This window comes from Myotis lucifugus, unplaced genomic scaffold, assembly GCF_000147115.1.
Source record: "Myotis lucifugus unplaced genomic scaffold, Myoluc2.0 scaffold_151, whole genome shotgun sequence".
NCBI classification, from domain to species: Eukaryota; Metazoa; Chordata; class Mammalia; order Chiroptera; family Vespertilionidae; genus Myotis; species Myotis lucifugus.
This window is the reverse complement of record NW_005871199.1, coordinates 1,104,076-1,131,929: the sequence shown is the minus strand read 5'-3', so window position 1 is coordinate 1,131,929 and position 27,854 is coordinate 1,104,076. Positions and strand designations below refer to the sequence as shown.

General features: G+C 51.1%; 6 protein-coding genes across 8 annotated transcripts; 4 read left to right on the top strand and 2 right to left on the bottom strand.

Annotated features, from left to right (window-relative positions):
- The first annotated feature begins 15 nt into the window (after nt 1-15).
- SV2A (synaptic vesicle glycoprotein 2A) lies at nt 16-10,423 on the top strand. The gene is made up of 12 exons (XM_014461236.2): nt 16-960; nt 2,313-2,493; nt 3,327-3,478; nt 3,592-3,725; nt 4,365-4,454; nt 4,697-4,807; nt 4,983-5,071; nt 5,739-5,903; nt 6,107-6,240; nt 7,251-7,457; nt 8,032-8,191; nt 8,605-10,423. The coding sequence occupies exons 1-12, from the start codon at nt 339-341 to the stop codon at nt 8,786-8,788; spliced, it is 2,229 nt and encodes a 742-aa protein (XP_014316722.1). The 5' UTR covers nt 16-338; the 3' UTR covers nt 8,789-10,423.
- A 925-nt stretch (nt 10,424-11,348) lies between these two features.
- BOLA1 (bolA family member 1) lies at nt 11,349-12,696 on the bottom strand. 3 transcript variants are annotated; one of them, XM_006095175.3, is made up of 2 exons: nt 12,205-12,696; nt 11,349-12,092 (listed from the first exon to the last, which is right to left on the bottom strand). In XM_006095175.3, the coding sequence occupies exon 2, from the start codon at nt 12,082-12,084 to the stop codon at nt 11,671-11,673; it is 414 nt and encodes a 137-aa protein (XP_006095237.1). In that variant the 5' UTR covers nt 12,085-12,092; nt 12,205-12,696; the 3' UTR covers nt 11,349-11,670. The 3 variants fall into 3 exon arrangements, with proteins under 3 accessions (XP_006095237.1, XP_014316721.1, XP_006095236.1); XM_014461235.2 differs by having other exon boundaries at nt 12,243-12,696; XM_006095174.3 differs by having other exon boundaries at nt 12,466-12,687.
- A 5,209-nt stretch (nt 12,697-17,905) lies between these two features.
- Nucleotides 17,906-18,352, top strand: LOC102440620 (histone H2A type 2-B). The gene has a single exon (XM_014461232.2). It carries the CDS (start codon nt 17,906-17,908, stop codon nt 18,296-18,298), a length of 393 nt encoding a protein of 130 aa, XP_014316718.2. The 3' UTR covers nt 18,299-18,352.
- A 35-nt stretch (nt 18,353-18,387) lies between these two features.
- On the bottom strand, nt 18,388-18,925 carry LOC102426825 (histone H2A type 2-C). Its single transcript, XM_006095171.3, has one exon. The coding sequence runs from the start codon at nt 18,856-18,858 to the stop codon at nt 18,469-18,471; it is 390 nt and encodes a 129-aa protein (XP_006095233.1). The 5' UTR covers nt 18,859-18,925; the 3' UTR covers nt 18,388-18,468.
- A 204-nt stretch (nt 18,926-19,129) lies between these two features.
- On the top strand, nt 19,130-21,378 carry LOC102427147 (histone H2B type 2-E). Its single transcript, XM_006095172.3, has one exon. The coding sequence runs from the start codon at nt 19,180-19,182 to the stop codon at nt 19,558-19,560; it is 381 nt and encodes a 126-aa protein (XP_006095234.1). The 5' UTR covers nt 19,130-19,179; the 3' UTR covers nt 19,561-21,378.
- A 2,686-nt stretch (nt 21,379-24,064) lies between these two features.
- On the top strand, nt 24,065-24,519 carry LOC106698231 (histone H4). The gene has a single exon (XM_023759215.1). The coding sequence runs from the start codon at nt 24,150-24,152 to the stop codon at nt 24,459-24,461; it is 312 nt and encodes a 103-aa protein (XP_023614983.1). The 5' UTR covers nt 24,065-24,149; the 3' UTR covers nt 24,462-24,519.
- The last annotated feature ends 3,335 nt before the right edge of the window (nt 24,520-27,854 follow it).

Sequence of the window (27,854 nt, the reverse complement as noted above, 5' to 3'; positions counted from 1 at the left end):
CTTCTTCTTATTTCTAGATATCCAGAGGTGCCTGGAAGAGAAGTAGGCGGCTTTTCCTGAGTTATCCTGGCTCCCCAGCTTAGCCCCCCCAAGCTGGCTTCCCCTCTCCTTCTCATTCCCCTACTTCCCCTCTCCCCTCCCTATGTACCCAACTGAACTGGGTGTAGGCCACACCTCTCCTCCCTCTTTTCTTCTCCTAGACATTCATTGGCCAGGTCCTATTCGGTGCCCAAAGATACTTGAACACACTTCATCAAAGTAACTGGGAGAAGGGTCTTTCTGACTCCACATTCTTGAGCAAAAGCTGAATAAGGAGCAGGGAGTGGGGGAGACCTGTCATGGAAGAGGGCTTCAGAGACCGGGCAGCTTTCATCCGTGGGGCCAAAGACATTGCCAAGGAAGTCAAGAAGCATGCAGCCAAGAAGGTGGGGAAGGGCCTGGACAGAGTCCAGGACGAATATTCCCGCAGGTCCTACTCCCGCTTTGAGGAGGATGATGATGACGATGACTACCCCGCTCCAGCTGATGGCTATTACCGTGGGGAAGGGGCCCAGGAGGAGGAGGAAGGTGGCGTCTCCAGTGATGCCACAGAGGGCCACGATGAGGATGATGAGATCTATGAGGGGGAGTATCAGGGCATCCCCCGGGCAGAGTCTGGGGGCAAAGGCGAGCAGATGGCAGACGGAGCACCCCTGGCTGGAGTGAGGGGAGGCTTGGATGATGGGGAGGGCCCGCCTGGGGGCCGGGGGGCGGCACAGCGGCGGAAAGATCGGGAAGAACTGGCCCAGCAGTATGAGACCATCCTCCGGGAGTGTGGCCACGGCCGCTTCCAGTGGACACTCTACTTCGTGCTTGGTCTGGCGCTGATGGCTGATGGTGTTGAGGTCTTTGTGGTGGGCTTCGTGCTGCCCAGCGCTGAGAAAGACATGTGCCTGTCTGACTCCAACAAAGGCATGCTGGGTAAGACACACTGGGGCCGCTCCAGCCCCCACTCTACTCCAAACTCTGTAAACAGGGGTTCCTCTGCATTTCCCCCTCACACACACCCTCCCGTGGGCTCGGGTCACAGGTTGTTTGTGCAAGGGGGGCCTCGGGGAGGACAGCTGGGCTGGGGCTTGGGCCGGTGGTTGGGAGGCGGCCATAGTGGGAGGGGCCCTATTTAATGTTTCTTCAGAGCCTCTCCTCTTGCTATCCTGCCCCCTTTCCCTGATGGCGGCAACAAAAAGTCAGTATTCAAACTCCCTAGGTCCGTGGTCGGCAAACTGCGGCTCTCGAGCCACATGCGGCTCTTTGGCCCCTTGAGTGTGGCTCTTCCTAAGCCTTAGGAATACCCTAATTAGGTTAATAACAATGTAGCTACCTATATAGTTTAAGTTTAAAAAATTTGGCTCTCAAAAGAAATGTCAATCGTTGTACTGTTGATATTTGGCTCTGTTGACCAATGAGTTTGCCGACCACTGCCCTAGGTGATACGGGAAGGATCAGTTTGGGATGGTGGGAGTAGGGGAAGAATCCTAGGCCTGCCTCCAGCCAGAGAAGCTCTTGGTCAGCCTTGGGAGTCGGGGGTCAGTGAGAGGTCCTTCCTGATGGGGACCCTGAGGAAGGGAACTCCCAGACTCACTCAGAAAGGGTCTCGGTCTTGCTCTGCCACCAAGTTACCGTGAGCTACTGGGCAGGTTCCTTTTCCCCTGGGGCTCTGCTTCGGCCTGGGTAAAATGTAGAGTCTGGAGTAGATGATTTTTAAGATCGATTCCAATTCTGAATTTATGAATGAAGTAAGAAACAGGAGCTTTTTAGGACCAGAAGTGTTGGCATTATAAGGATTTTGTGGGGAGGATTTCCTGGGTGGAGTAAAGGACTGGAGCTCTTTTCCCAGGGAACATGAGAGAGACCTGCTAATTTGAGGGCCTCAAGGCAGAGAGGATGGAGGGGTTCCTGGGCAGGTTTAGGAATTCATTCCTCATTCCAGGCAAGCCAGAGATGGGGGTATTGTGTGTCTGTGTGATAGCAAGAGAGAGAGAGAAGTAAGAGTGAGCAAGAGAGAGTGAGAGGGAGAGAAAAGAGAATTCTGGGTTTCTCCTGTAGCTGTATTCCTGCCTTTGAACCACTGGCCTGCAGAGATGGCCTTCCCATCTTTGCTTCCACAATTCATCTTCTCTCACCTGCTCTCACCTCTGGGTAGGATTAGCTTTTAGAAGACCTTTGAGTCCTTGATCTATTCGGCTGCAGTTTCAGATCATTTAATGTTCAGTGAATGGAAAAACTAGGTGGGTCTATAGACTCATACCCTCCCTGCCTCTTCCTCCTTCCAGGCCTCATCGTCTACCTGGGCATGATGGTGGGAGCCTTCCTCTGGGGCGGTCTGGCTGACCGGCTGGGTCGGAGACAGTGTCTGCTCATCTCTCTCTCAGTCAACAGCGTCTTCGCCTTTTTCTCATCTTTTGTTCAGGGTTATGGCACTTTCCTCTTCTGCCGCCTCCTTTCTGGGGTTGGGTGAGTGTCCACCTCCTAAGCCCCTGGAGGGCAGGACTATGCTGTGGTCACTGTTATATCTCTGGGGCCCAGCACAGTGCCAGGCACACCAGAAGCACTTTAAGGACTAGTATGTATGAGTTGAATGAATGGATTCCTTTCTCCTCCCACCATCTTCAGGCCAGCTTCTCCCTGTCCAGGACCTGCCTACTGTCTGTCCGGAATGCCATTCCATGCCTGTCCCATGCCTGAGCCTTCCACCCCGCCCTTTAGTTCTGTTCTGAGCCTGACTCCATGAAGAGGCCGAGTGGTCTCATTCTCACATCTGTTATCTGTGGACTCTCGAGTTATTCCCTTCCCAGAGCCTGCATATTTCCTGCATTTGACAACCTGAACTCTGAAACCTTGGCCCATCCTATTCCTGCACTTCTCCCTGCATGTACTTTCTCCTTGTTTCCAAGCTATTTTCTGGTCTGCTCCCTCATACCTGCTCTCAGACTCTTCTTTGCCCTTTTTTTCTGGGGGTGGGAGGGACTTTCCCTTTTTCTGTAATCATCTTCCCTTCCTTTCAACTCTGTAGTATCTTCAAGATTCAATGTTTGTCCCTTCCCTTTCCCTGAGACCTGCTGGCCTCCCACCTGCTGGCCTCCCACCTTTCCTGCTGCTTGGTTCCCAGGGTCCCATTGATGCATGCTTGATGGATGGTGGTGAGGGAGTTTGAAGGGCTCTAGGTGTGAGAAGGAGTCTCTTTAGAAGGGTCTGGATGATGGAAAGGACTGGGTGATGCAGAGCACTGGGGCAGGAGATGAAGAACAGGGCCATTTCCAATGCTGAATTCTTGCAATGCCCTCCAGGATTGGGGGGTCCATCCCCATTGTCTTCTCCTATTTCTCGGAGTTTCTGGCCCAGGAGAAGCGTGGGGAGCATTTGAGCTGGCTCTGCATGTTTTGGATGATTGGTGGTGTCTACGCAGCGGCTATGGCCTGGGCCATCATCCCCCACTATGGTGAGCAGCCCGCAGGGAACGCACCCCAGATGTCTCCCCCCTCTCCTGTGCTCCCTGTGGTGGGCACCCCCAGCCAATGGCCTCTCTGCTGAGTCTATGATTGTCCCTGCCAGGGTGGAGTTTCCAGATGGGGTCCGCTTACCAGTTCCACAGCTGGAGGGTCTTTGTCCTCGTCTGCGCCTTTCCTTCTGTGTTTGCCATCGGGGCTCTGACCACCCAGCCTGAGAGTCCCCGCTTCTTCCTGGAGGTGACTGGGCTGGGGCTGGGCTGGGGGTAGGGCAGCGGGGGCTCCTGTGTTCAAACACCACTGTGGGTTTGGTTTGATCCTATATAGCTGCCTGCCTTCCTCACAGGGTCCATACTCTGTTGGGTGTTATCTTACTTCCTTTGTATGGAATGCATCTCTAGAAGGGTTCTGTGGGTGGAGAAGCCAGGGGACCTGTTCAACCATGGGTGGTTTAACATTTTATAGGCAGGGCCCTGGTCCTGACTCCACAGCTTCAGAAAAGTTCTATTCCCCCCACCCCCCTCCCCAGTTCTCCCTTCCAACTATATCTTGGTCCAACAGGTTTAGGACTGTCTGACTACATGCTTGTCCATCATCATCATTTGCTTGTTTTGTTTTCTTTTTTACCATTTTACCAAGGGATCCCTAGGACCTATGCTTGTATCTATCTCCTGGACTCCCCCCACTCTTGCCCAAGTCTGATTATATCTTGCTTGGGGCCCTTTTAGAGTGGGTGATGGACCCGCCCATAGGTCAGGGGTTGGGGGTGGGGACGTTTTTTGTGTTCTATGACTCCAGAAACCAGGTTGGGAGGAGGGGGGTCTACAACCCAGGGTCAGGGAGGGGCTAACCTGGATACGGGGATTCTGTCGGCTCTAGAATGGGAAGCATGATGAGGCCTGGATGGTGCTGAAGCAAGTTCATGACACCAACATGCGAGCCAAGGGACATCCTGAGCGAGTCTTCTCAGTAAGCCACAGTCCTACCCTTCAGTCCTCCAAGCTGCTGCACCCCAACCGCCACCTGGCCCCTCACCGCCCCTCTCTGGATACCCCAACCTTCCTAGGCATCTCTGACAACACTCTCAATGACATCTCTTAGGGTATCCTATCCACCCCTTCCTCCCATTTTGATAGTGTGGGAGAAACAGACACCTGGAAGGAATTGGGAAATGCAGATAGGTGACTGCTCACTCCTTCTCTCGACCCCAGGTAACCCACATTAAGACGATTCATCAGGAGGATGAGTTGATTGAAATCCAGTCAGACACAGGGACCTGGTACCAGCGCTGGGGGGTCCGGGCATCGAACCTGGGGGGGCAGGTAATAAGGGATTGTATGGTGGAGAGAGAGAGAGAAGGAAGTGGGAGGAGTGGAGAGGAAGGCAGTGTGTGGGGTGATAGGTAAACTGAAGGGAGGTGGCAGGGTAGCGACATGGGGATATGGGGGTGTTAGAAGTTAGTGCGGCCACTGTCTGACTTAGTTCTATTTCGCTTAGGTTTGGGGGAATTTCCTCTCCTGTTTTGGTCCAGAATATCGGCGCATCACTCTGATGATGATGGGTGTGTGGTTCACCATGTCCTTCAGGTGAGAAGGTGGGTGGGGTAGATGGTATGTAGTGGATGTGATGGCGTGTCGGTGGGGAGAGAGGTGGAGAAAATGGAAATGAAGGGGGCAAATAACAAGGGAAGGTGCTGTTCAGATCCCCTCTGATCCTCCACCTTGCTCCTCTACTCCATTCATTAATCCAACACACTGTACTATAGGCTGAACAGTATTAAGTTTCTATTCTGTGTCAGGCACTGTGCTGGGCTGAAATAAATGTAGTCCCAGTCCTCATGGAGTTTACATCTTGGGCAGGGAGCTAGACAAAACTAGCATAAGGCAGTGTGATGAGTACCACATGGGGCGGGGGCGGGGGGTGGAGGGGGGAGTACAAGATGTTCTGGGAGCACAGGAGAGGGGTTTCCTAGTCCAGATGTGAGTTCTGAAGGATGAATGGGAGTTAGGCTGAGGGTGGGTTAGGGAGGATGTTTTAGGCAGAGGGAAGAGCAAATGCCTGGAAGATAAAGAGCATGGTGGGAGGGTTAGAAGAACCACTACACTTGGTGAAGGGAGGAGTGGTGAGAGGTAAGACTGGAGAGGTGAGCAAGGTCCTGACATGGGCTGATGATCCTCGATCTCCCCCCTCATTCTGGACTGCCTGGTTCCAATCCCCGAGCCCTGTCTGATTCCATCGCCCTTGACTCTTCAGTTACTATGGCCTGACTGTCTGGTTTCCCGACATGATCCGCCATCTCCAGGCGGTGGACTACGCAGCCCGCACCAAAGTGTTCCCTGGGGAGCGCGTAGAGCATGTGACTTTTAACTTCACCCTGGAGAATCAGATCCACCGAGGGGGACAGTACTTCAATGACAAGTATGTGGGGACCTTTATACCGCACTCTTGTCCCTCTTCCCCTTGTCTCTTTTATGAATCTGGGCGTTTTGAGACATGTATTTTTGGGGCAAAGATCTGTGGTTTCTCCTCAATGCCTCAGCTTCCCGTGACTTCACTAAGGGCATGAGCCTTGGGGAGGGGAGGAGGAGGAGGGGAGTGCCTCTCACCACCCTGTCTTCCAGGTTCATTGGGCTGCGCCTGAAGTCAGTGACCTTTGAGGATTCCCTGTTTGAGGAGTGTTATTTCGAGGATGTCACATCCAGCAACACGTTTTTCCGCAACTGCACATTCATCAACACCGTGTTCTATAACACTGGTAAGGTGGAGTGGCCGGTGCCTGTCAGACCAGAGGGTTGGGTGCGCTTGAGGAGGGGGTCCCTAGCTCAGGTTCTCAAGCTGAGCTCTCTGGAGCCTTGAAGGAAGGATGGGGCACATTAACTACCACCAATAATTCCAAAACTCTAATGGAAATTGGACATGTTCCTGTGATAGTCTATACGACAAAAATATCAAATTTCTTTGCCTTTGCCTAGAATTAAAACAATTCAATGTGGCTGTAATAATGCCCTTTTGAAGAGGACAGAAATCATTCAAAACAGGGCTCTTGGGAAAAATAAAAAGAGATATTTGGTGAGGAAAGGTTGGAAATTATTGCATCAGTCCATTTCTTTAACAGTGATTCTCAAACTATATCCACATGAAATGCTGGGATTGTTAGACTGCGGTTTCCCACCTCTAAACGGAGTACTGGGCGAGCTTTTCCCACTTTGCAGGAAAAGATAATGGATAGGACTTTCAATGGTCTTACATTCCCCTCCCAGTATTTTTTGCCACTGCTAATAGCAAGGCGGACAAAAAGAATCAATAGGAAGCAGATTATTTTTCATTTTTTATAAGAGAACATTTATTTGGAAAATCACAGAGGTAGAAGTAATTACTAGAAGAAATGGGCTTAGGAAACAAGTTACAGAGGCAAAGGAAGGGCCCTGGGAGCTTAGAAGTGAGGAAGGTAAAGGAGATGTGTCTGAGGGGGAAGGGGGAGGAGGGAGGGGAGACGGGAGGGAAAGGTGTAGACGGGGGAAGCCGATTATTGATTAAAAAACTTGGAAACAGATAGTCGCACTGTTTCATGTAATAGACTACGGACATTTTCTGCTATAAAGATTTCTTTAAAAAAAAGATTTCTAGTTCCTATGGTGATGTTATTTGATGTTTTGCAATAAGTGCTAAACTCCACAAAGGCAGAGCTCGAGCCTGAGCCATAGCAGTGGCAGCTCCTTCTCCCGTTTGACATGACTGCCTGCCTGTCTTGACCCTCCCCCCCAGACCTGTTTGAGTACAAGTTTGTGAACAGCCACCTGGTGAACAGCACATTCCTGCACAACAAGGAGGGCTGCCCGTTAGACGTGACGGGGACGGGCGAAGGGGCCTACATGGTGTACTTCGTCAGCTTCCTGGGAACGCTGGCTGTGCTTCCGGGGAATATTGTGTCTGCCCTGCTCATGGACAAGATCGGCAGGCTCCGAATGCTTGGTACGGGGGAGAGGCTGGGCGGTGGTGTCAGAACTGATTAGGGTGCTGCGGGGAGGAGAGAGTGTCAACAGCTTCTCACCTTAGCCAGAGAAGGCTCTCTCTCATGTCTTCTGCTTGGGGGGGTGGCTGCAGGGTGGGGTGGGGCCCGGCCCGGAAGCTTCTCCGCTGAGTAAAGGCAGTAGACGGGATAGCAAGTGCACAGGCTTTGAGGTTATAGGTTTTGAATCTCAGCTCCACCACCGACCTTGGGCAGGTTCCCTAACCTCTGTGAGCCCAGTTGTATCCTCTGGGAAATGGGGGTGATGCCAGACCTGCTTCATAGGGTTGACATATTAGGCCAGAGCACGTACGGCATCAGGTTGTTTGGCCCGCTGGCATGGAGAAGTGGTTGGTACTGACATGATTAAGGAGAAAATGGTGAGGGAGGCTGGGAATGAGTGGAAAGCCTTCCTTTTGGGGAACCTTGGGAAAAGTCTCATCTTGGGCTGCACTCAACACCAGCCGACGGGACGGGGTGGGCAGTGGGTGGGTGCCATTGTGGCCAGGCTCACGCTGCTCTCCTTTCCGGTTCCAGCCGGCTCCAGTGTGATGTCCTGCATCTCCTGCTTCTTCCTGTCTTTTGGGAACAGTGAGTCAGCTATGATCGCTCTGCTCTGCCTTTTCGGGGGGGTCAGCATCGCATCCTGGAACGCGCTGGACGTGTTGACTGTTGAACTCTACCCCTCGGACAAGAGGTAGTTGGAATGTGGTGGGGGCAGGACAGCCGTGTGAGGGCATAGAAGGTGGGGGAGAAGTGGGGTGAGGAAGAGGGGCTGAATGGAAAAAGCATCTTTCGGGGGTAAAAGGATATACGTTTCCATTGAGTTTCTCCTCTAAGAGCTGGTTAGCTTTGAATTCACTCCTTGAAATTGTACCGATTAACCTAATTTTCCATCTCCTTACCCCTTGCCTCCCAATTTACCTATATTCCCTGCTGTGCGTCCCTCACCTCTCTGACCTCTGTCCTTCCTCTCCCTCTTGGACATTGCCTGCCATCTCTCCTTTACTTCCTCACACCTGCTCTGCCCCCACCAACCCTCCCTGCCTCTTCCTTTGTCTCCCTCCTGGTCTGGCCCATTCCGTGCTGCACTGGGGGACCCCTGAACAGGACCACAGCCTTCGGCTTCCTGAACGCCCTGTGTAAGCTGGCCGCCGTGCTGGGGATCAGCATCTTCACGTCCTTTGTGGGAATCACCAAGGCTGCCCCCATCCTCTTTGCCTCTGCTGCCCTTGCCCTTGGTAGCTCTCTGGCCCTGAAGCTGCCTGAGACCCGGGGGCAGGTGCTGCAGTGAGGGGCTCTCTGGGACTTTGGGGGTGGCAGGCACACTGTGAGACCAACTTCTTCCCTTCCCCTGCCCTGCCATCCTGGTCCCGAGCCCGCCCTCCCCATGCCCATGTTTGGTGTCTCGGCCTTGTGTATGTGTGCGTGTGCATGTGTGTGACCCCGTGGGCAAACACTATAGGGAAGGCTCCTTCATCCCAGTTTTGGGATGCAGCTCTACTCCCCACCTCCTACCACCCTTGACTTTGCACAAGAGAAGGCTTGGCCCCACTCTTCTCCCCGTTGTTAGTGAGGGGGGAGAGGGGGTCTTTGCTCTTCTGAGCTCCAGGGTCTCCAGAACAGGCTTCCTGCCTTCCCCCCCCATTTCCTCTGCCTATGCCCTGGTGAAATCATGGACGCGTGGTTATGCTGGGGGCTGCGGCTTGGTGTAGACCAAGGACCAAAAGAACTTCAACTTAAGAGTCAGAAGGGCCTCGAGTGCTCTCTCACGCCTCCTGTTGGATGCTGGGGGAGTAGCAATAAACCTCAGACCCCTAGCCTCTACTTCCCCCTCAACATAGGCTATACGAAGCCTGGATTTTATGAAATTAGCTTTCTGGTTCTTATTTATTTATATGTTAAGTTCTGAAGCAGCTCCGCAGGACTATGTGTGTGTGTGACTGCGTGTGTACACTGTGTGTGTGTATGTGCCATGGGGTGGGGTGTCACTATACTGTCCTACAATACAAGCCAAGGGTAATTTCAGCAGACACACACAACCCTGCCTTCCGTAGGACCTCCCCTAATCTTGTTTCTGTGCCAGGCCTGGGAGGGAGGAGCCTGAGGCCAGGCTGGGATGAGTACCAGACCAGTCCCGGGAGATCTGAGGGTCCCTTCCTTCCTCTCAAGAAGCACAGGCCTCTGGAGTGAGAGGCTCCACTCACTATAGCACAGATTGTTACAGCGCAGCTGCCCTCCCATCCCCAACCGATCCCTTCAGTCGGGGATCAGGGGAGGGAAAGAAACCAGGCCTAAGGTCAAACCAGCAGATCAAAAAGCACAAGGAGCAGGGGCCTGCCCAGCAATTCCTCTGAAGTGGAAAGAGGGTGGGTAGCAAGCCAGGGACCCCCCAATGCAGGGACCAGAGCCTCAGTTTCCCCATCTCAGCCTTTCCACACAATAGCCCCTGTAGGTTAAGCTGCCCCTGCTCCACCCCACTTTGTGTGGCTGCTTTTTTTGGTGCCCCCCTCCCCACCAGTGTAGCTGTGACGTGTTGTAGTTTTTAGCTGTTTGTAAAATGTTAAGTTAAAAGGAAAAAAGTGAAAACAACAACAAAAAAAGAAAATCCAAACTCATCCTTCTCATGCTGCATCTGGTGCCCCCACCTCTGTGGTCACTCCCCCCGTTTTGTAACGCTGAACGAGGTGGTGACTGTTGAACTCTCTGTGCTCAAAGGACTGCCTTCTCCTCCAGTGCCCAGTGTACGAGTGTGTGCCCTTCCTTCACCCTTCACTTGCTGGATGCAGCCCTCTCTCCTGCACCCCCTGGAGGGACCCATCCGTCTCCCTTGTTCTCCTGGGGAACCCGAAACCCAACTCTATTGATGTGAAAAATGAGATGAAAAATATTGATGAAAAATAAAAAGAACACAACCAATCCTTAAAATCCAAAATGACTATGTCTGCTTCTTTGCCTCTCTGTTCTGCCTGCTGGAAGGGACGATGGTGAGATGGGAAAACTCCTTTCTCCAAAATGAAAGCCAGAAGAACATGAGGTATCACACTGGTTTCCTCAATTGGCCTCTCTATTCTGACTTTTCCATTTCTACAGGTGGAGGGCCCTCTCCATCTCCCAGATTTGAAGACTTGGGGTAATGTCCTACAACTCAATAGTAAAAAAAAAAAAAAAATTAACAACCTGACTTAAAAAATGAGCTAAGGACTTGAACAAACATTTCTCCAAAGAAGACATAGGAATGGCCAACAGGAATATGAAAAAATGCTCAATGTAAGTAATCATCAGGGAAACGCAAATCAAAACCACCAGATAACACCTCACACCTATCAGATGGCTATTACCAAAAACTCCCCAAAAGACAGAAAGTGTTGGCAAAGATGTAGAGAAATTGGAATCCTTGCACATTTTTTGGTGGTGATGCAAACTGATGCTGCGACGGAATATATGGAGGTTCCTAAAAAAATTAAAATAGAATTACCATATAATGCAGCAATCCCACTTCAGGGTACTTAACTGAAAGAATTGAAATCAGAATCTGGGAGCACTATTTACAACAGCTAAGATGTGGAAAGAACCTAAATGCCTGCTAACAGATAAGTGGATGAAGAAAATGCGAGGCATACATCCTGTGTTGTCCAATTGTTCCCTGCCCGGCCTAGTTTCCATGCCTTTGTGGGGGCTCTTCCCCTTGCCTGCAGCACCTTTCCTTTCTGTGCTTTTCTTTAAATATCCAACTACGTCACTTCCCCCATGAAGCCCTCCCTAACTACCCTGCGCTTCGGGTATCCTTCTTCTCTCAAGAACATCTGTAGCACTGATTCAATGTGCAATTAATAACACAGCAACACCCCTCATACGATGCTTTCTCTTTTAATGTATAGGAATATTTCTGCTCATCAGATCTGTAGTTCCTTAGTCACAGTTTAACATAAAGCGACCGGGCAGCTTCTCCTGAAGAGTCCAGGGCAAAAGCAGTCATGAGTGATTCTGCTCTCTCCTTGGGTTAGCTTTGATCTGAAAGGAGCTGCTGCCTCCAGAGGACAATGTACAGGCGGGTTGACTGAGGGGCCGGCGACCCTCTTCCCTTACAAATACTGGACTGGACTGAAGGGAAGAAGGCCCCAGTAGCTTACTCTCACCCACCCCACTCAGATCCCGGCCCTCGCTTTCTGGGGTTCAGGGGATTCCTCGAGTTTTCTTGCTCCCACCCAGGCAGGGGGGGCTCACGTCCAGCTGAGGGTTCTCTCTCCACTGGGCAGGGGTCCGCGCCTGTATGGCCAGCGCATGGACGGGCCCAGCTAGCTCCTCGGCCAGAGCAGCGTGGACCAGCCGGTGCCGCTGCAGGGGGCTCAGCCCCTCGAAGCGAGAGCTCACCACCGCCACGCGGAAGTGTGTCTCGCTGCCCGGTGGGACCGCGTGGCCGCCGCTCTCGTTACGCAGTTCCAGCACTTCCGGGTTCAGGGCCTGCTCCAACTTCGTGCGAATGACGGCTTCGACGGGACCTACGGCCCCGGGTCCCGCGCTGCTGCGGGACAGACAGACGCGGCCGGCCATGGAGAACAGGCGCCTGACCAGCTGTCCACTCAGCATCCGTCACCCTGGAGACAAAGGCCACAGCAGGGCGGGTCAGGGCTCCCGCCCGAGGAGAGCCGCATCCCTCCACCCCCCCACCCCCACCCCCACCCCCACCCCCACCCCATCCCACCCCACCGGCCCGAGCCCAAGGTCCGCAGCTGCAGGAAAACCGCCGGGAGGCCAGACCCCGAGGCCCCGCCCCTTTCCTGTGTGTGACGTCGCGGGGTTTGGCGGTGGTCGGCCACGCGAGGATTAGAGGAGGCCCGCGCGCCAGGTACGTTCGTTCATTCGGGGGTTAACAGGACTGGGACGGAGGTTGCCAAAGCCGGTATGTGCAGCTCCGGGCTTTCGGCTGGGCCAGCGTCCCCTCTGCACCCTAGGCTGGGCCCTTTCTACCTTCCGCTCAGCCTTGGCTACAGCAGTTGCGGTTCAGGGACCCGACTCCTGGCGGTCTAGGCGTCCTCTGGTCCTGAGTGAGGCACGCTGGGAAATGGAGTCCTCACTGCGCGATAGTGGACCAGGCCGGTGCTACGTGATGCCCCGAGGGCTCACGGGAATTGTAGTCTGATTCTCCAGACTCGTGAGGTCATCGGAGGTTCTTCAGCAGAGGAATGCAACCCCCTTCCACCAAGAACAAAAGCAAACAAACAAACAATCCAATAAAAACCAAGAAATCCCTGCGCAGTTGGGATTGGAATTATTCAATACATTTTATTGCCAAGCATGTAGCCCAACTCCTTGATTTTACATACAAGAAAAGAGAACTCCCATTTATTGGACACATAATTATTGTGCGCCAGAACAGTTAGGCAGGTTGTGGAACAAAGCAGACCCTGTTCTTAAGGAGTTTACAGAACGCTGGAGAAGATGGACAAGCGAGCGGACAATTGCTAAGTGTCATCATGCCAACGAGGCATGCCATCCAGACTTAGGGGCACAGAGAATACTTTGAATGATGAGGGAATTAACCCTGTGGAAAGAGAAATCTAGGCAGAGGGAATGTGTTCACTACATTCTAGATCAGTAATGGCGAACCTTTTGAGCTCGGCGTGTCAGCATTTTGAAAAACCCTAACTTAACTCTGGTGCCGTGTCACATATAGAAATTTTTTGATATTTGCAACCATAGTAAAACAAAGACTTATATTTTTGATATTTATTTTATATATTTAAATGCCATTTAACAAAGAAAAATCAACCAAAAAAATGAGTTCGCGTGTCACCTCTGACAGGCGTGTCATAGGTTCGCCATCACTGTTCTAGATGCTGTGGCATACTTGGGTGTTCAATAAAATTTACTGAATGGATGAGTGAAATAATGTATGAATAGAGAAGGCTGACATTATTATTCCTCTTGCAGAGATAAAGCTTTGCAAGGGGCAAGCTCTATAAGGCCACCTAGAGTTTTTATTTCTAGTAAAAACAGTCATAATAATACCTACTATCTAGTGAAGGTTTATCATGGCCACATTAAGACTTTTAGAGGCTTTAAGCACCTAGAGATTATGGTGGTCACCTTATGTGTAATGAAAACAAAACAACAGTAAACACTAATCTGTAACATGAGGATTGGGATGCCCAACAAAATACTCATCCTTCCCCCACCATGATTACTTCAATTTTTGTTCACTAGAAAAAAATTAATTTGTGCTTATTGGCATATCATTTTCACATGGGAAATTTATAAATCTTAAGTGTACCGCTTAAATTTATACGTAAATACACACATAATCAAGGTACAGAAAATTTCCAGCACCTTGGAAGGCTCTGGGAAGTCAATATCATCCTGTCATAGTAGTTGTTAGTTTAACCCCTCTCTCGCCATAGACTAGTTTTGTCGGTTTTTGAAAGTCATGTAAATAGAATCACATAGTATGAATTCATTTGTGTTGTTTTTTTGCTCAACATTGTCTGTTAGATTCATCCATGTGTGTGGCAGTAATTTAATTTGTTAATTTTTATTGTTGTGTAGTATTGCAGTTATATGAATATACTTGTGCATTCTTGTACATGCTTTTTGTTGGATGCAAACATTCATTTCTGTTTGGCATATATCCAGGGTGGAATTGTTGGGTCATAGGATAAATCCAGTGTTTATTTATTTTTAAAATATATGTTTTTATTGCTTACATAGAGGAAGGGAGAGGGAGAGAGAGATAGAAACATCAATGATGAGTGAGACTCATTGGTCAGCTGTCTCCTCCATGCCCCCTACAGGGGATTGAGCCCACAACCGGGGTATGTGCCGTGATGGGGAATAGCACTGTGATTTCCTGGTTCATATAGGTCAATGCTCAACCACTGAGCCACACTGGCCAGGCTCCAGTGTTTATTTTTGAAATTCCAAATTCATTGGAAGAATTTTTAGGATGCCCCTGCTTTGTTGGTGCCAGGTCTGTTCCTAACCGGGTCAGGCTGTAGAATTCGGGCTATTAACCAGTAAGCTATTCTTCCTCCTAACCCAGCACTGAGCCTCTCAGGCTCTAGGCTCTGCACTAGGTTCTTTACACTTATTGTAATTTATTCTAACAACTCTGTTATGGTAGGTACTAGTATGTATTATTTTCAGTTAATTGACAAGCTCCTATTATATCTTCCATCACTCTGGCCACTACACTCTATTATTTATAGTGGGCATTTGGAGAGTGGTTGTTGACTAAAGAGAACTATTTTAGAAATGATGACACCAATTCTCTGAGTATTGTTTTATTTAATCGTGCCAAAAACATTTAACTACCCTATTAAGAGTCAGGTAGAGGGAATGAAGGACCCCCGATTCAAAGATCAAGACATGGTCTCTCCCTTGAGATGGTCATAGAAAGGAAATGAGACCAGTGTCAAAGCACAGAACAGAGTGGTGCTATCACCAGGATGTGAACAAAGAGATGTGGGTATACTGAGGCTGTGTGTGTGGGAGTAGGAAAGGCCTCATGAAGGAAGAGGTGACAATATCTGGGCTGAAACTGTGGGATGAGGAGGATTTTGCAGGTCAAGAGGATGAAGCATTCTAGCCAGAGGAAACTATGTACCATGGCAGTGGAAAGGCCTTGCTGCTCTGAATGTGAACAGCTCAGCATGTAGGAGGCTGGGTGGTGCTGGGGTGAGGCGGAGGGAAAGGGGAAGGGAGAGGACTATGGTTGAATGGTGGGATGGAGCTAAAGTGCAAAATAAATGTTTGATTAACTAGATTGCTTGGGAGGGAACTCAGCTGCCGTTGGTTCAAAATCCCAGAGGTGCTAAGGAAATAAGATCCAGCCTGTTTGTGATGATGTACTACTTTTATAAATGGCCTGCTCTGTTTTATTTTTTAATAGCTCTTGTAAGGATGTTGGGAAAGGACCTCTGGGAAGCAATAGATGGTAATTGAGCCTGGGATACTTTGAAGGATATTGGCCTATCTAGACTTAGCTAATACAGTTTTATAGCTGGATGGAACCTGAAGTATTGTTTATCTCTCACTCTAACAGAGGAAGAAAGCAGTGCTGGGTAGGTGAAGTAGTCGCTTAGCCTAACATCTAGTTAGTGAAGCAGTGTGAATGAAGTGGTAAAGAGCACAGTCTTTGACTCAGGCCGACCTGGGTTCTAATCATGTCTGCGTAAGAGGCTGTGTGATTTATGGCAAGTCCTTTAACTCCTTATTTGTGAAACAAACAATTATATATACTTCCTAGGTAGTTCCCAGCATAGGATTTTTCACATAATAAGAGTTAAGTATAATCTCTTTTTTCCCTATCAGCACAGGGTCACTGTGATAGAAGTAAAAAACACAAAAAACCCATCAGAACTCAGAGAGGGGAAGTCAGTTTGTCTCCCAATCAGGGCCTTTCTGGGTGCCAGAGTTGTGTGTGAGGGAGTACCCACTATCTGAAAATTTGAAACTATGAGAACTTCTAGAGTTGATTAGCTCTTTGGGGAGAGACACTAACAAAATACATAAGAAATTTATGACTGTTCAATATGCAAATGTAACTTCTAGAGATAGATGTATCTTCCCATAACTGGCTCTCCCATTCTCAGCCTCCTATTTTCATCTTCAAATAGACTAATCAGAAAATTGTTAATTGAGCACGGAATCTGAGCTAAGAGTTAGAGTTCAGAAATATTTCATCCTTTCACAACTAGGGTCCCTTCTATAACAGCCCAATCCTTTGTGTCTAGCAGACATATACTCAGAAACAACCATTTCTACTGTAATTGCCCTGTTTTGACTCTTTGTGGACCACATCTTTCTATTACCACATGCATCTTCTGAAATGATGTAATGGATTGGGTTAGAATTATCTTCAGTTATATTCTGTTATTGAGGAAATAGTCCCATCACATTTAATTGAATTTGGTGTTTCACAGATATATACCAGCATTCTTACCAGAGGGGATCTCTACAGATAGCCAATATTAGCTAATTTAACTTCCAGAGTTCAGAATTCCTCCATTTTCTAGAGGCATCTTATTACAGAGTTCTTTGTACTAGTCTGTATTCTGTATACCAATACCCTGATAGGTAGCATGTATTCTATAAATATTGGTTGAATAAAGGTGAAGATAAAATAGAACATCAGAAAAGGGCTCAAGGAATAGAATTTGTTGATTCTTTTCTCTAGACAGATGGAGGACTAGGAATCTACAAATGAATCTGTAGGGTCTGTTGCTGATCTAAGAGAGGATAATGAGCATTCAAGAGTAGTGTGGAGGGAAAGGCTGAAGAGATGTTAAGGAAGTAGCAGAATATGCTGTTGAGATGCAGGGAGGAGTAGATTCTGGCTTAAGTGCCTGCAAGATTGTTGGTGCAATTCAGGAAAACAACAGAGAAGAGGGTGAGGGTAGGCATTTGTACAGGTGCAGTATTTGGAACAAATAGGTTGAAATATCCAGTGAGCAGTTTGGTATAAGGCTCGGAGTTCCTGCAACAAATTTGGATGTTCATCGAAAGCATGGAAATGGGTAAGACTTCGGGAAGAGTGAACAATATAAAGGGTGGGGAGGGAGGCAGAGCCTGGATGCACACACCGATTCAGGGATGGGCAGAGGAACAGGAGCAGGATAAAGCCGGAGGACATTTTGAAAGCCCAGGGAGCAAGTTGAAGGTGGTATCGGACGCCTCCTGGAGGTCATGAGGAGGAAGATCAACCCGTTGTAGCCCTGAGTCACTGTGGATTCCGCACAGCGGAGGAGGGTGGGGGTGGGTTAAGCCACATTGCTGACAGTGACTCATTGGAGAAAGGAAGCCGCCCTAGTGCATTTTCTTTTCTTTTTTTAGTATATATTCTTTAGGGGAGTTTGGCACTGAGGAGACAGAATCGGCAGGACTTTGAGGGTAATTTAGGGCTCAAGGAGACAATCGGCTTCATAATCCCGTGCCCCTGAGTGGGAGTAAATGCATCTGCTTGAGGCCCCCCGCAGTCCTTTCGGGGTCCTTCTTGGGATTTCCCTTTCAGCTCTAAACAAACAAACCTGCGAAAAACTACCAGCATTGGGTTTTTTGCCACCATTTATTTACCTAAACTGGAGAAAGTGCCACTCGGAAAAACAAGACAGCACTTTATTTGAAAACCTTGTCTCTTTAAAAATCCTGGCATGCAAACCAGGAGCTTTAATATAGTTCACAGCGATTGGTAGGTAGTGGCGAAGCCCGTCATTTCCTGTTAGTGCCCGACGCGACCGGAAGGCCTGCCTTCTGCTTTCCTACTGGCTGTTTGATAGGCCCCTGTCTTAGCCAATCAAACTTCCTCCCTTCACCCCCTCCCGACAGCTCTTATAAATTAAATCAAATTGGTAATTCTTTCCACATCCTTTTCATGGTAAAACAGTCTGCTGTTTTTTTTTTCTTTTTGGCCGTGATGTCCGGACGCGGAAAACAGGGAGGCAAGGCCCGCGCTAAGGCCAAGTCGCGCTCGTCCCGCGCGGGCCTGCAGTTCCCGGTGGGCCGCGTGCACCGGCTGCTGCGCAAAGGCAACTACGCCGAGCGGGTCGGGGCCGGCGCGCCCGTCTACATGGCGGCGGTGCTGGAGTACCTGACCGCGGAGATCCTGGAGCTGGCGGGCAACGCGGCCCGAGACAACAAGAAGACGCGCATCATCCCCCGCCATTTGCAACTGGCCGTGAGAAATGACGAAGAGCTCAACAAGTTACTTGGGGGTGTTACCATTGCCCAAGGCGGCGTCTTACCCAATATCCAGGCCGTCTTGTTGCCCAAGAAAACGGAGAGTCATAAGCCTGGCAAAAACAAGTAATTAAAACGCTTGTCACCACCCGCCCCACTTACCCCCCAAAGGCTCTTTTAAGAGCCAACAAAGTGTCAAATCAAGGGCTGACCACAAAATAGCGCATTAGCTCTTTTTTTTGAAAGCTTGGGTGGCTCTAAAAAGAGCCTTTGGTCTTTGGTTTTGTCTTTTGCCAGCATTCATTTGCTTTTGGCCTTGTGGCTTTCGGTTTTCTTTGGTAACAGAACAGCCTGGATGTTGGGCAAAACACCGCCCTGGGCGATGGTGACTTTGCCCAGCAGCTTGTTGAGCTCCTCGTCGTTGCGGATGGCCAGCTGCAGGTGGCGGGGGATGATGCGCGTCTTCTTGTTGTCGCGGGCCGCGTTGCCCGCCAGCTCCAGGATCTCAGCGGTCAGGTACTCCAGCACCGCCGCCATGTAGACGGGCGCGCCGGCTCCCACCCGCTCGGCGTAGTTGCCCTTGCGCAGGAGACGGTGCACACGCCCCACCGGGAACTGGAGGCCGGCGCGGGAAGAGCGGGACTTGGCCTTAGCGCGGGCCTTGCCTCCCTGTTTGCCACGACCAGACATGACTGCAAATGAGATGAAAGATCCTGAAGCTCAGAATGTCGCAGCGAAGCAGGATTGAAAGATAAACAAGTAGAAAGCCTTTATAAGCTTTCCTAGGGGTGGGGTCAGGAGCGCATTTTTCATTGGTTCTAAACGGGCTCCAGGAATGACCAATAAGATCAAGAGTTGGTGTTGTCACGATTTTATTACTGGGTTCCTACGTGGCCCAATGGAAACGAGAGGCTTCTGAAGCCGTAATTTGCATACGGTGGTTATAAAAGGATCAGGCCCGCCTAGTGCCTCACTTCTTTTTCCAGCTAATCGTTATAGCGCTTTTCTGCAATGCCGGAGCCCGCAAAATCCGCTCCCGCGCCCAAGAAGGGTTCGAAGAAAGCGGTCACCAAGGCCCAGAAGAAGGATGGCAAGAAGCGCAAGCGCAGCCGCAAGGAGAGCTATTCCATCTACGTGTACAAGGTGCTCAAGCAGGTCCACCCCGACACCGGCATCTCGTCCAAGGCCATGGGCATCATGAACTCCTTCGTCAACGACATCTTCGAGCGCATCGCCGGCGAGGCGTCGCGCCTGGCGCATTACAACAAGCGCTCGACCATCACGTCCCGGGAGATCCAGACGGCCGTGCGCCTGCTGCTGCCCGGCGAGCTGGCCAAGCACGCCGTGTCCGAGGGCACCAAGGCCGTCACCAAGTACACCAGCTCCAAGTGAGTCCCGCCCGGGACGCGGCGCTCCTCGGAGTAGCCAGCTGCTTGACTCCAAAGGCTCTTTTCAGAGCCACCCACCTAATCACCAGAAAGAGCTGTAGCTGTACGTTAATTTTCCTTCAGTTTATTTCCACAAAGTAAGTTTTTCTGGCAAGGGTTACGGGGTTGGCACACGTAGCTTTTCAAACCTTTGGCTTTGGGTTCCCGATCCGTGACTGGCTTTGCTCTTTGAATCTAGGGCGCGTCTTTAACCTCTTCCTGTGCTCTTTGTTTCCCGGAGTCGGTTCTAAATGAGGTTAGAGTCGGCTCCTCCCACCCTCCGGCCCTGGACTGGTGGCCTGGTGCCTCGGGTATGTTTCATCGGCTTTTTAAAATGAAGTGACCAGCCATCTTCATAAGAAAGGACCCCAGCACACAACCGAGCCCAGGTTCCTCGAACACTGCGTCACAACCCTGAAGGATTTTCCCGAGAATCTGATGGCTGCTGTGGTGCCGGCAACTAGTTCTGCCCTGCGATGTGCCCTGGGGACACCAGCGATTCTGAGCACTTGGAGCAGAGTCCGGGCCGCAAGGTCCCCTCCTTTTCCTGGTTGGATTACATTAACATTCAAAACTATTCGCCGTTCTGAAATTCATAGGTTCTGGTTTCCTCTGCTCACTTAGGGGCTTTGAAATCCCTATTCTCATTTTTGTGGATAATTTTTGCATTTAATATTGTTTCCAAACTTTATCTTTTTTTAAATTATCATTTATCCTCCCTACTCTTGCCCTCCCCCAAAATCACTACACTGTTGTCCATGAATTCTTTCTTGCTCAATCCCTCCACCCCCCTCCCCCAATTTAGAAATATCTGAATTTAGGTTACTTCAAGGCACTGGTCGTTTTGGTCCAGGCTCAAAGACACCTCATTTTCCAAGTCACCCACTCAAGAATTTGCACTTTTCCTTCTTTCCTGTCTTGGTCCCTTCCGGTTTTATCTTCCTCCTAGCAGCCATCAGAAATTGGATGTTTATTTTGTTATAGTTTTTTCAAGCCCTTAACACTTTGTTGGTCTGGCTTTCCGTTATATCATCAGCACTATTAAGTGCCTGGCACATAGTGGAGGGACACTTAAATACATTTATTGAATTTTCTTATCACACCCCTTAATCCCTTAATTTCCATGGAAGGATGGGTGTGGTTCATTTCCATTAGTTGTATGTGAAAACATGAAAATGGAACTGTTTTGTGGAGTTTCCCAAATCTGTCCGTGGTCACACCTCAGGGCAACAGCTGGGAGGAGGCCCCTGTTATGATTCTTTTTGTCCCTCCACACCCTCTGCCTCCCCCTCCCTCCCCTCCCCCTCCCATACTTTAGTCCTTTGTTCCACACTGAGATGAGCTTTCATTTACACTTACCAGTCTCACTTGCTTTTTAGGAGACCATGTAAGACAGACCCTGTAAGATTTGCAAGGCTAATAACCCTTTTATAAACACGATTGAGAGAAGCAAAGTGATCGGCCCACTGGCCATGCAGCTGACATTGTCCACCATTGTACCCTTAGATGTGAGGTCAGTTGCATTTTAGTTTTATTTAGTTGAATCTTTCTGTCCAAGCCTTGATTTTGCTGATAAAGACACTGATGGTCTGATCAATTATTCAACTCTGCTTTTGGCTAAGGAGTCCTGGAGTCGATCGCAGGGGTTTTATGAATCCAAATGGACACTAGACATTATTATACACTGAATAAATCTTATGTTTCCTACATGTGTGTTTTCAAATGGGTGTAGATGGTACTGTTGTTAATAAAGCTACCAGTCAATTTAAGGTTTTTTCTTTAATCTGTAGTATGTTTTCTAACTAGGTAAGGTAGCATATACAACTACTACTGAGTCTATGGAAAAGATGGGTACCTCTGACTTGAAGGATGAATATTTATAAGATACTAGAGGCCTGGGGCACGAAATTTGTGCATGAGTAGGGTCCCTAGGCCTGGCCAGGGATCAGGGCCCACCTGTGGGGTGACTGGTGGGGCGATGAGATGGGGGGGCAGGGCTGGCCTGGGGCCTGTGGGCTGGGGGCAGCTCCTGCCTTGAGTGTCTGCCCCCTGGTGGTCAGTGCGTGGCATAGCGAGCAGTTCCACTGGTTGTTCTGCTGTTAGGTCGATTTGCATATTAGGCTTTTATTATATAGGACTAGAGGCCTGGTGCATGAAATTCATGCATGGATATGGTCCATAGGCCTGGCCTGCTATCAGGGCCAAGCTGGCCCCGCCCCGCCACCCACCTCTAGTTCCCTGTTCGCCATCGGGTGATCGGTGCCTGATGGCTGGGGAAAGGCACCAAGAGGTGGTCAGTGTGCCTCATAGTGACATCCAGCAGTCGTTCTGGTCATTCTGCTGTTAGGGTCAATTTGCATATTACCCTTTTGTTATATAGGATTAGTCACACTTCTAGCTCAGAGGTGCACTGAGGACTTTGTTAATGCTTAGTAATTGAAAAATACATGACCACAAATAAGAAGCATTATAAAATAAGAAAATAGAAGAAATAAAGTCCTTACAAAATTTTAGCTAACATCTAGAGATGTTCCAGCCAATGTTCAAAATCCTTTATACATACTGACTCATTTAATCTCCTTGGACACTCTCCAGAGAATAAATTCCTCGTTGTGTTTAAGGGCCTTGAGAAAGTAAGGTAACTAACTGAAAACCTGGGCCTCTCTGGATTGGGGAGTGGGGGGAAGGGAGGGGAATATCTATGCTTCAAAATAAAAATCAAAAGAAATATCACCTACTTTATTCCCTCCGGGATGTACCCTGAATATACATCTATGGTGCGGTGGCCTTGAGAATGGGATTGGGGGCTCTGGTTCTCCATCCCAGAGGCCATAGCTCAGTTCAGTTTAGTTTGTCCTCACAGTAGTAGGGCTCATCAGCTGGAATCCCTTCACTAACAGAGAGAACCTTAGTTGCTGGTTATGGGCTCCTCCTGGGCATGTTTACCAGGAAAGAAGTTAACAGAGTGAGGAAGGGGGTAGAGGTGAGAGCTTGGTATTTTAACTTCTGAGAAGGCAATTATTAATGGTGAGATGAACCCTCCTAAGGAACATCTTTGATGTCTTCACACCAGTATACATTTGTTGATGTTGGGGTTAATAGCAATAACTGTTATAATAATAATTGTTTCTGCTTATTGAGCATGTTTTTAAATTTTAATTATTTAGAAAACTTTTTTTATTTTATTTAGTTTTGGGGTACTGGATTCCCACTAAGCCGGGGATCCCTGAACTGCCTTAGCCATGACAGATGCACAGGCAGTTGTTAAATCTCAGGGCCACAGGGAGGTCTTGGATCTCTTTGGCGTGATAAGTTTGGCTTTAAAACCTGATTTAGTATCAGTCCAGGGAGTATGATCCTGGGGAGGAAGGGCCGTGAGGTGGAAATCTACAAACTCTGCAGAGGTTTGCCCAGCCAATGATGGCTCTGACCCGCTGGAATGTCACTCACTCTGAGAACTTCAGGCTGCAAGTTTGAAAACAAAACTTCAGTGGATGAGACGCCGGGTGACAAGGTGCCGGCCCTGCACAGCCCAGTCACTGTTGTTTCTGCTTCTAACTCACCAAATGCAGACCCCGAGGATCCCATTGTGCGTTGTGGGTCTGCTAGGGAATGAGGCTCCCGCCAGAGATCAGAGGCCTGTATTGGCCCGCACCCCAGGCGAGGGGGCGTAAAAAACAGGACTTAATATCCTCACATTCCAGGGGCTAGAATCAGAGATGAGGATTTGGGCAAGTTTACTTTCCTCCTGAGGTCGCTGCTTGGCCTGCAGACGGCTGCGTTCTCCCTGTCCCCCCAGTTGCCCCGCTGTGTTGTCTGTGCCCGGATCCCCTCTTTTCATAAGGACACGACTCACGCTGTATCGGGGCCCACTCTAGTGACCCCACTTTCACCTCATCGCCTTTTTGAAGGCCCTGCCTCCAAATGCCGTGACATTCGGAGGAGCCAGGCGGTAGGTCTTGGACGGATGGGCATCCGCACCAACAAAATGGAGAGTAAACCTGGGCGTTGGGACGACGTCCGCCTCCCCTTCCAGCCCAGGTGCCGGCCGCCCTGGCGATGGGCTCGTCCGGCCGTCCGTCGGTCTACTGATGGGAAACAGCTTTTGTTGCCGTTTTCTTTGCTTACTGTTTGGAGCCTGGGATCCTCTTGTTGGGATGAAACCCGGAGCTTGCGCCCTCTGGACTCGTATTTGCTCATCTCCTGGTCTCCCCCACCCGCCCCAGGACCCTCCCCCGCCCCCGACCTTTTCTCTTCGCCAGTGTAATGCCTGGGCGGGGGGAGCCCACAGACGGCGAGAAGGAGAGGAAAACAGCTGTGGAATCCGGAAGCCGGGCCTTGGGATCCGAATGCTCCCGGGACCGTGGCGGATAGTGTCCGCTAGAGGGCGGCCTGAGGGCGGGGGTTGGGGGTTGGGGGAAGAAACGGCGGAGGGGCGGGGACCATGTCGACCGCTCGCGGTTTTCAATCCGGTCCGACGGTCTCGTATATCAGGGGGCCGAGCTCCCCTCCCGGCACGGCGCCTGGCAGGTTCACCTCGTGACAGAAGCAGCCATGTCCGGGAGAGGCAAGGGCGGGAAAGGGCTGGGCAAAGGCGGCGCCAAGCGGCACCGCAAGGTCCTGAGAGACAACATCCAGGGCATCACCAAGCCCGCCATCCGCCGCCTCGCTCGGCGTGGGGGTGTCAAGCGGATCTCGGGCCTCATCTACGAGGAGACGCGGGGGGTGCTGAAGGTGTTCCTGGAGAACGTGATCCGGGACGCCGTCACCTACACGGAGCACGCCAAGCGCAAGACGGTCACGGCCATGGACGTGGTGTACGCGCTCAAGCGCCAGGGCCGCACCCTGTATGGCTTCGGGGGCTAAGCCTCTGCTGCGGGCTCGCGTGTGCGGCCACCCTAAAGGCCCTTTTTAGGGCCACCCAGAGAGTCCTTGGGGAGCTGGGCACCTTTAGGACGTGGGCACTAGAGCGCCCTCCAAACCTCCTTTAGCACCAGCCGTTCTCCAAGCTGCCCCTCTGTTGTAATAGTGACTCCCTTAGACAAGCAATGCCGAGTGCTTTGGTTCCTGCTTGCCGAGCCGACCCTTCTCCATGCCGGCCTTGCGTTCTGACAGCCAGACGGCGGCCTTCCCCGTCCAGTGCGAGCCGCGCAGCTCTGTCCGCATTTGGACAATTACTGACCAATCCGCGGGGTCCCGCAGCGGTCGGTGTGCGGGTCCAGCCAATCAGGACAGTGCTGGTATTGCACTATCTGAATGCCCATTTTTACAGAAACGGATCCGTTGGGGACAGGGGTGAAGGGTGGGGGTGGAGGCTGGACCTTCTCTGTACATAAGTTAACCATAAGGGGCCTCCAGCCTTAACCAGGCTGTCTCCCCCCTCACCCCTTTATAGCAGGGAGGACCCTAGCGGTCTGTTACCCATCCCCTTTTTCTTTTGTGCCGTCCTTCCTCCTCTTCCTGCATTTCTGTATGTACCTCCCTCTCAGCCCCTGACCATACCCCAAGCCTCTACCCCATCCCCAGAAAATTGTCAGCACGGCCGAATGTGACATCTTTGGGGATATAAAAGCAGATGGTCCTGCCCAGGTTCTCTGAATTCAGGAACAGACTGGGGACGCTGGTGGGGGTGCAGCTCAGTGAACTCTTTTCAGTTGCTCTCACCAAGAGCAGGCTGAACCTGGGACTGTGGCCATTCCCGGGGCTTTCCAGACACCCTGCCTACGGGCACTGTGACCCCGACCCTGCAAGTTCCTCCCGGAGGAGGGTGAGGAGGAGAAAGGGAAGGGGCTGGATCTTGAAGCTCAGGGGCCCCCAGGGCTCTAGAGAGGGGGTGGGCCTTCCACACAGAAGAAACAGAAATGTGTGAAGACACCGTCTACTTGGGGATCGCAGATGCCCTGTGGGGCTAGAACCTACTGGGTTCAGCTGGCAGAACACCCGAAACCCGGGGAGGCTCTGAGAACTCCCAGGAAGCAGATGTATATTAAGGTTAATTTTTTCGTTGCCTTTTAATGGGATTAAAAGGCAGCTATTAATGGAATTGCTAACTCGAATTGGATGCTTATTGTGGACCAGAGAGCATGCCAGGCGCTTGTTAAGAAGCATCCCTGAAATACGTCCACCAGCACCATTAGCAAGGTGCTATTCCCCCCGTTTTAAAGTGGGGAAAAGTGAGGCCTGCAGAGATTCATTTGCTGGGAGAGCCACCTACCTGTTCTGTTGTCTGGGCAAGACGGGGATTCAAATTCCCGTTTGTCCCGGTGCAGAGTGCCTAGTGGACATTACCCACCAGTGCTCTGAACGGCCGTGCAAAAGAAGGTGGACTTCATTCTGAAGGGAATTGGGAAGGAGGTCGGAAATTTTTCAGCACGAGAGTGACAGGCTCAAAGAGTGGAAGCTTAGTGGCCGGGCAGAGTCTATCCTGAATACTCAGAGCTGGTGAAGGCATCAGTTAAGGCCGGGGCATGGAGGGAGGGAGGGAGGGAAGGAGGGAGGCAGACAGAAAGCAGATTTGATTGAACATTTGTTGACTCCTGAGACTTGGACAAAGGCCACGAGGAAGGAACTCGTGCCCTGAAACAGCTTGGGGGCTGGGGGTGGGGAGCCAAAGGTGTCTTTCATGAAGAGGAGAGGTGTGAAAAGTAGCCTGGGGAAGCAAGATGGTGCCGTTTTGGAGATAAGCCATTATCCATCCAGAAGGACCTAGGCACAAGGCAGTTAGGAAAACATTGGTGTGGAGTTCAGGACAGGGGTCTGAGCAGGAGATACCGGTTTGGGAGCACTTGTCAGAGGCAGAGAGAGGGAAAGCGTGGAACCCACGATCTCACTCGAGTTGCAGGTAGGAAGGACAAAGGCCAGCAGGGGTGAGCCCAGGACATGGATGGGCCCGGCGGAGAAAGAGGAGAAGGCTGGGATGGGGACCTGGAGAAGGGTCAGGAGGATGACCAGGAGAGGGCGTGAACCCACAGGCCAAGTCCCCTGCCAAGGCAGCACAGGCGTCAACAGGGCCACACTAGCTTCCATGCTGGCTCGGGCGCCAGCCCCTGCCACGCCGAGGCGGAGTTCGGTCTGAAGGAAGACATGTTTTCAGTTCGTCAAGTCCCAGGTCCAGGGTAGACCTTTCCTGCAACCCAAGCTAGCCGTGTGGAAGCTACCTGTCAGAGGAAGAGCATCAATACTTCCCTTGTCCTTCATTGTCCTTGAACTCTCCCCTGAGGGTAGGGAAGTGACTTAAGTACAGGAACGATCAAAAGTGAAAACCTACATCTTCTATCGTCCTCTTGTATGGATGAAGTCAAGTTTGTGCCGGCCTCCGGAAGCAATAACAGAAAGGTTTGAAAGACTGCACTGCTGTGAGGGTGGCGGAGGCCTTGACTGTGACAGGAGCACAAGGGCAGGGAGGCTTCCTGTGAGTGAGCGGGGAGAGAGGGGGCAGTAGAGGCTGGTAGAGGAAAGCAGCGGCCTCTGGGGGTCAGGCAGAGGACATGGCGAGGACGGATACCTGACAGGGGCACCTCAGGTTTCAGGGCCTGCTCAGCTACTTGGCTCCCGGACCTGAGATCCTGGGCAAGTCACGCACCCGAGAGCCTCAGACTGTATCTCAGAAAGCGCCGTGTGGGTCTAGTCCCCGCCAGGTTTGCCTTGAGGTGCCCCCCCGAAGTCACACCTGTGAAGTCACCAGTACTTGCTAACCCGGGGGTCCAGACCCGAGCCAAGGGACGCAGCCTGCACTGAGGCCTCCCCACGCAGGTAGTAATAAGGGACTGGGCCGAGAGCGAGGGGCGTGCTCTGTAAATTGCGGTGATCCTGAGGCAGGGGGGCCCCAGTCCCTTCACTGCTCTCCCCTTTTCTGACACATCGAGAGGCAAAGGGAGCTTTACGGAAAAGTGGAGCAACCACGTGTGGGCAGAGCGGCCGGACACGGGCGGAAGCCTTCAGGGCCTCCTTGGCGGTGGGGGTGCGGGGAGCCTCGCTCTGCGGACCTGGTCCGTTGCCAACCCGGCTCCCAAGTGGCCCACGGGCTGTGTCCACACAGGCCTCCCCCCGCCCCCACCTAGGGCCGGGGATTTGCTTAAAGGGGCACAGCGGGGGCGACGCTTCCGTCCTCAGGCCGAGAGCCGCGTCGGGTGAGGGCATTTCGGGAGGGGGCGCGCGGCACTGAGCTGCCGGGAGGCCTCCCGGGTGCGCTCTGCGTCGTGAGTGCTCCCGGCTCGGAGTCCACCTCTGATCCCCGACTTTGAGAGAGACCGCCCAGCA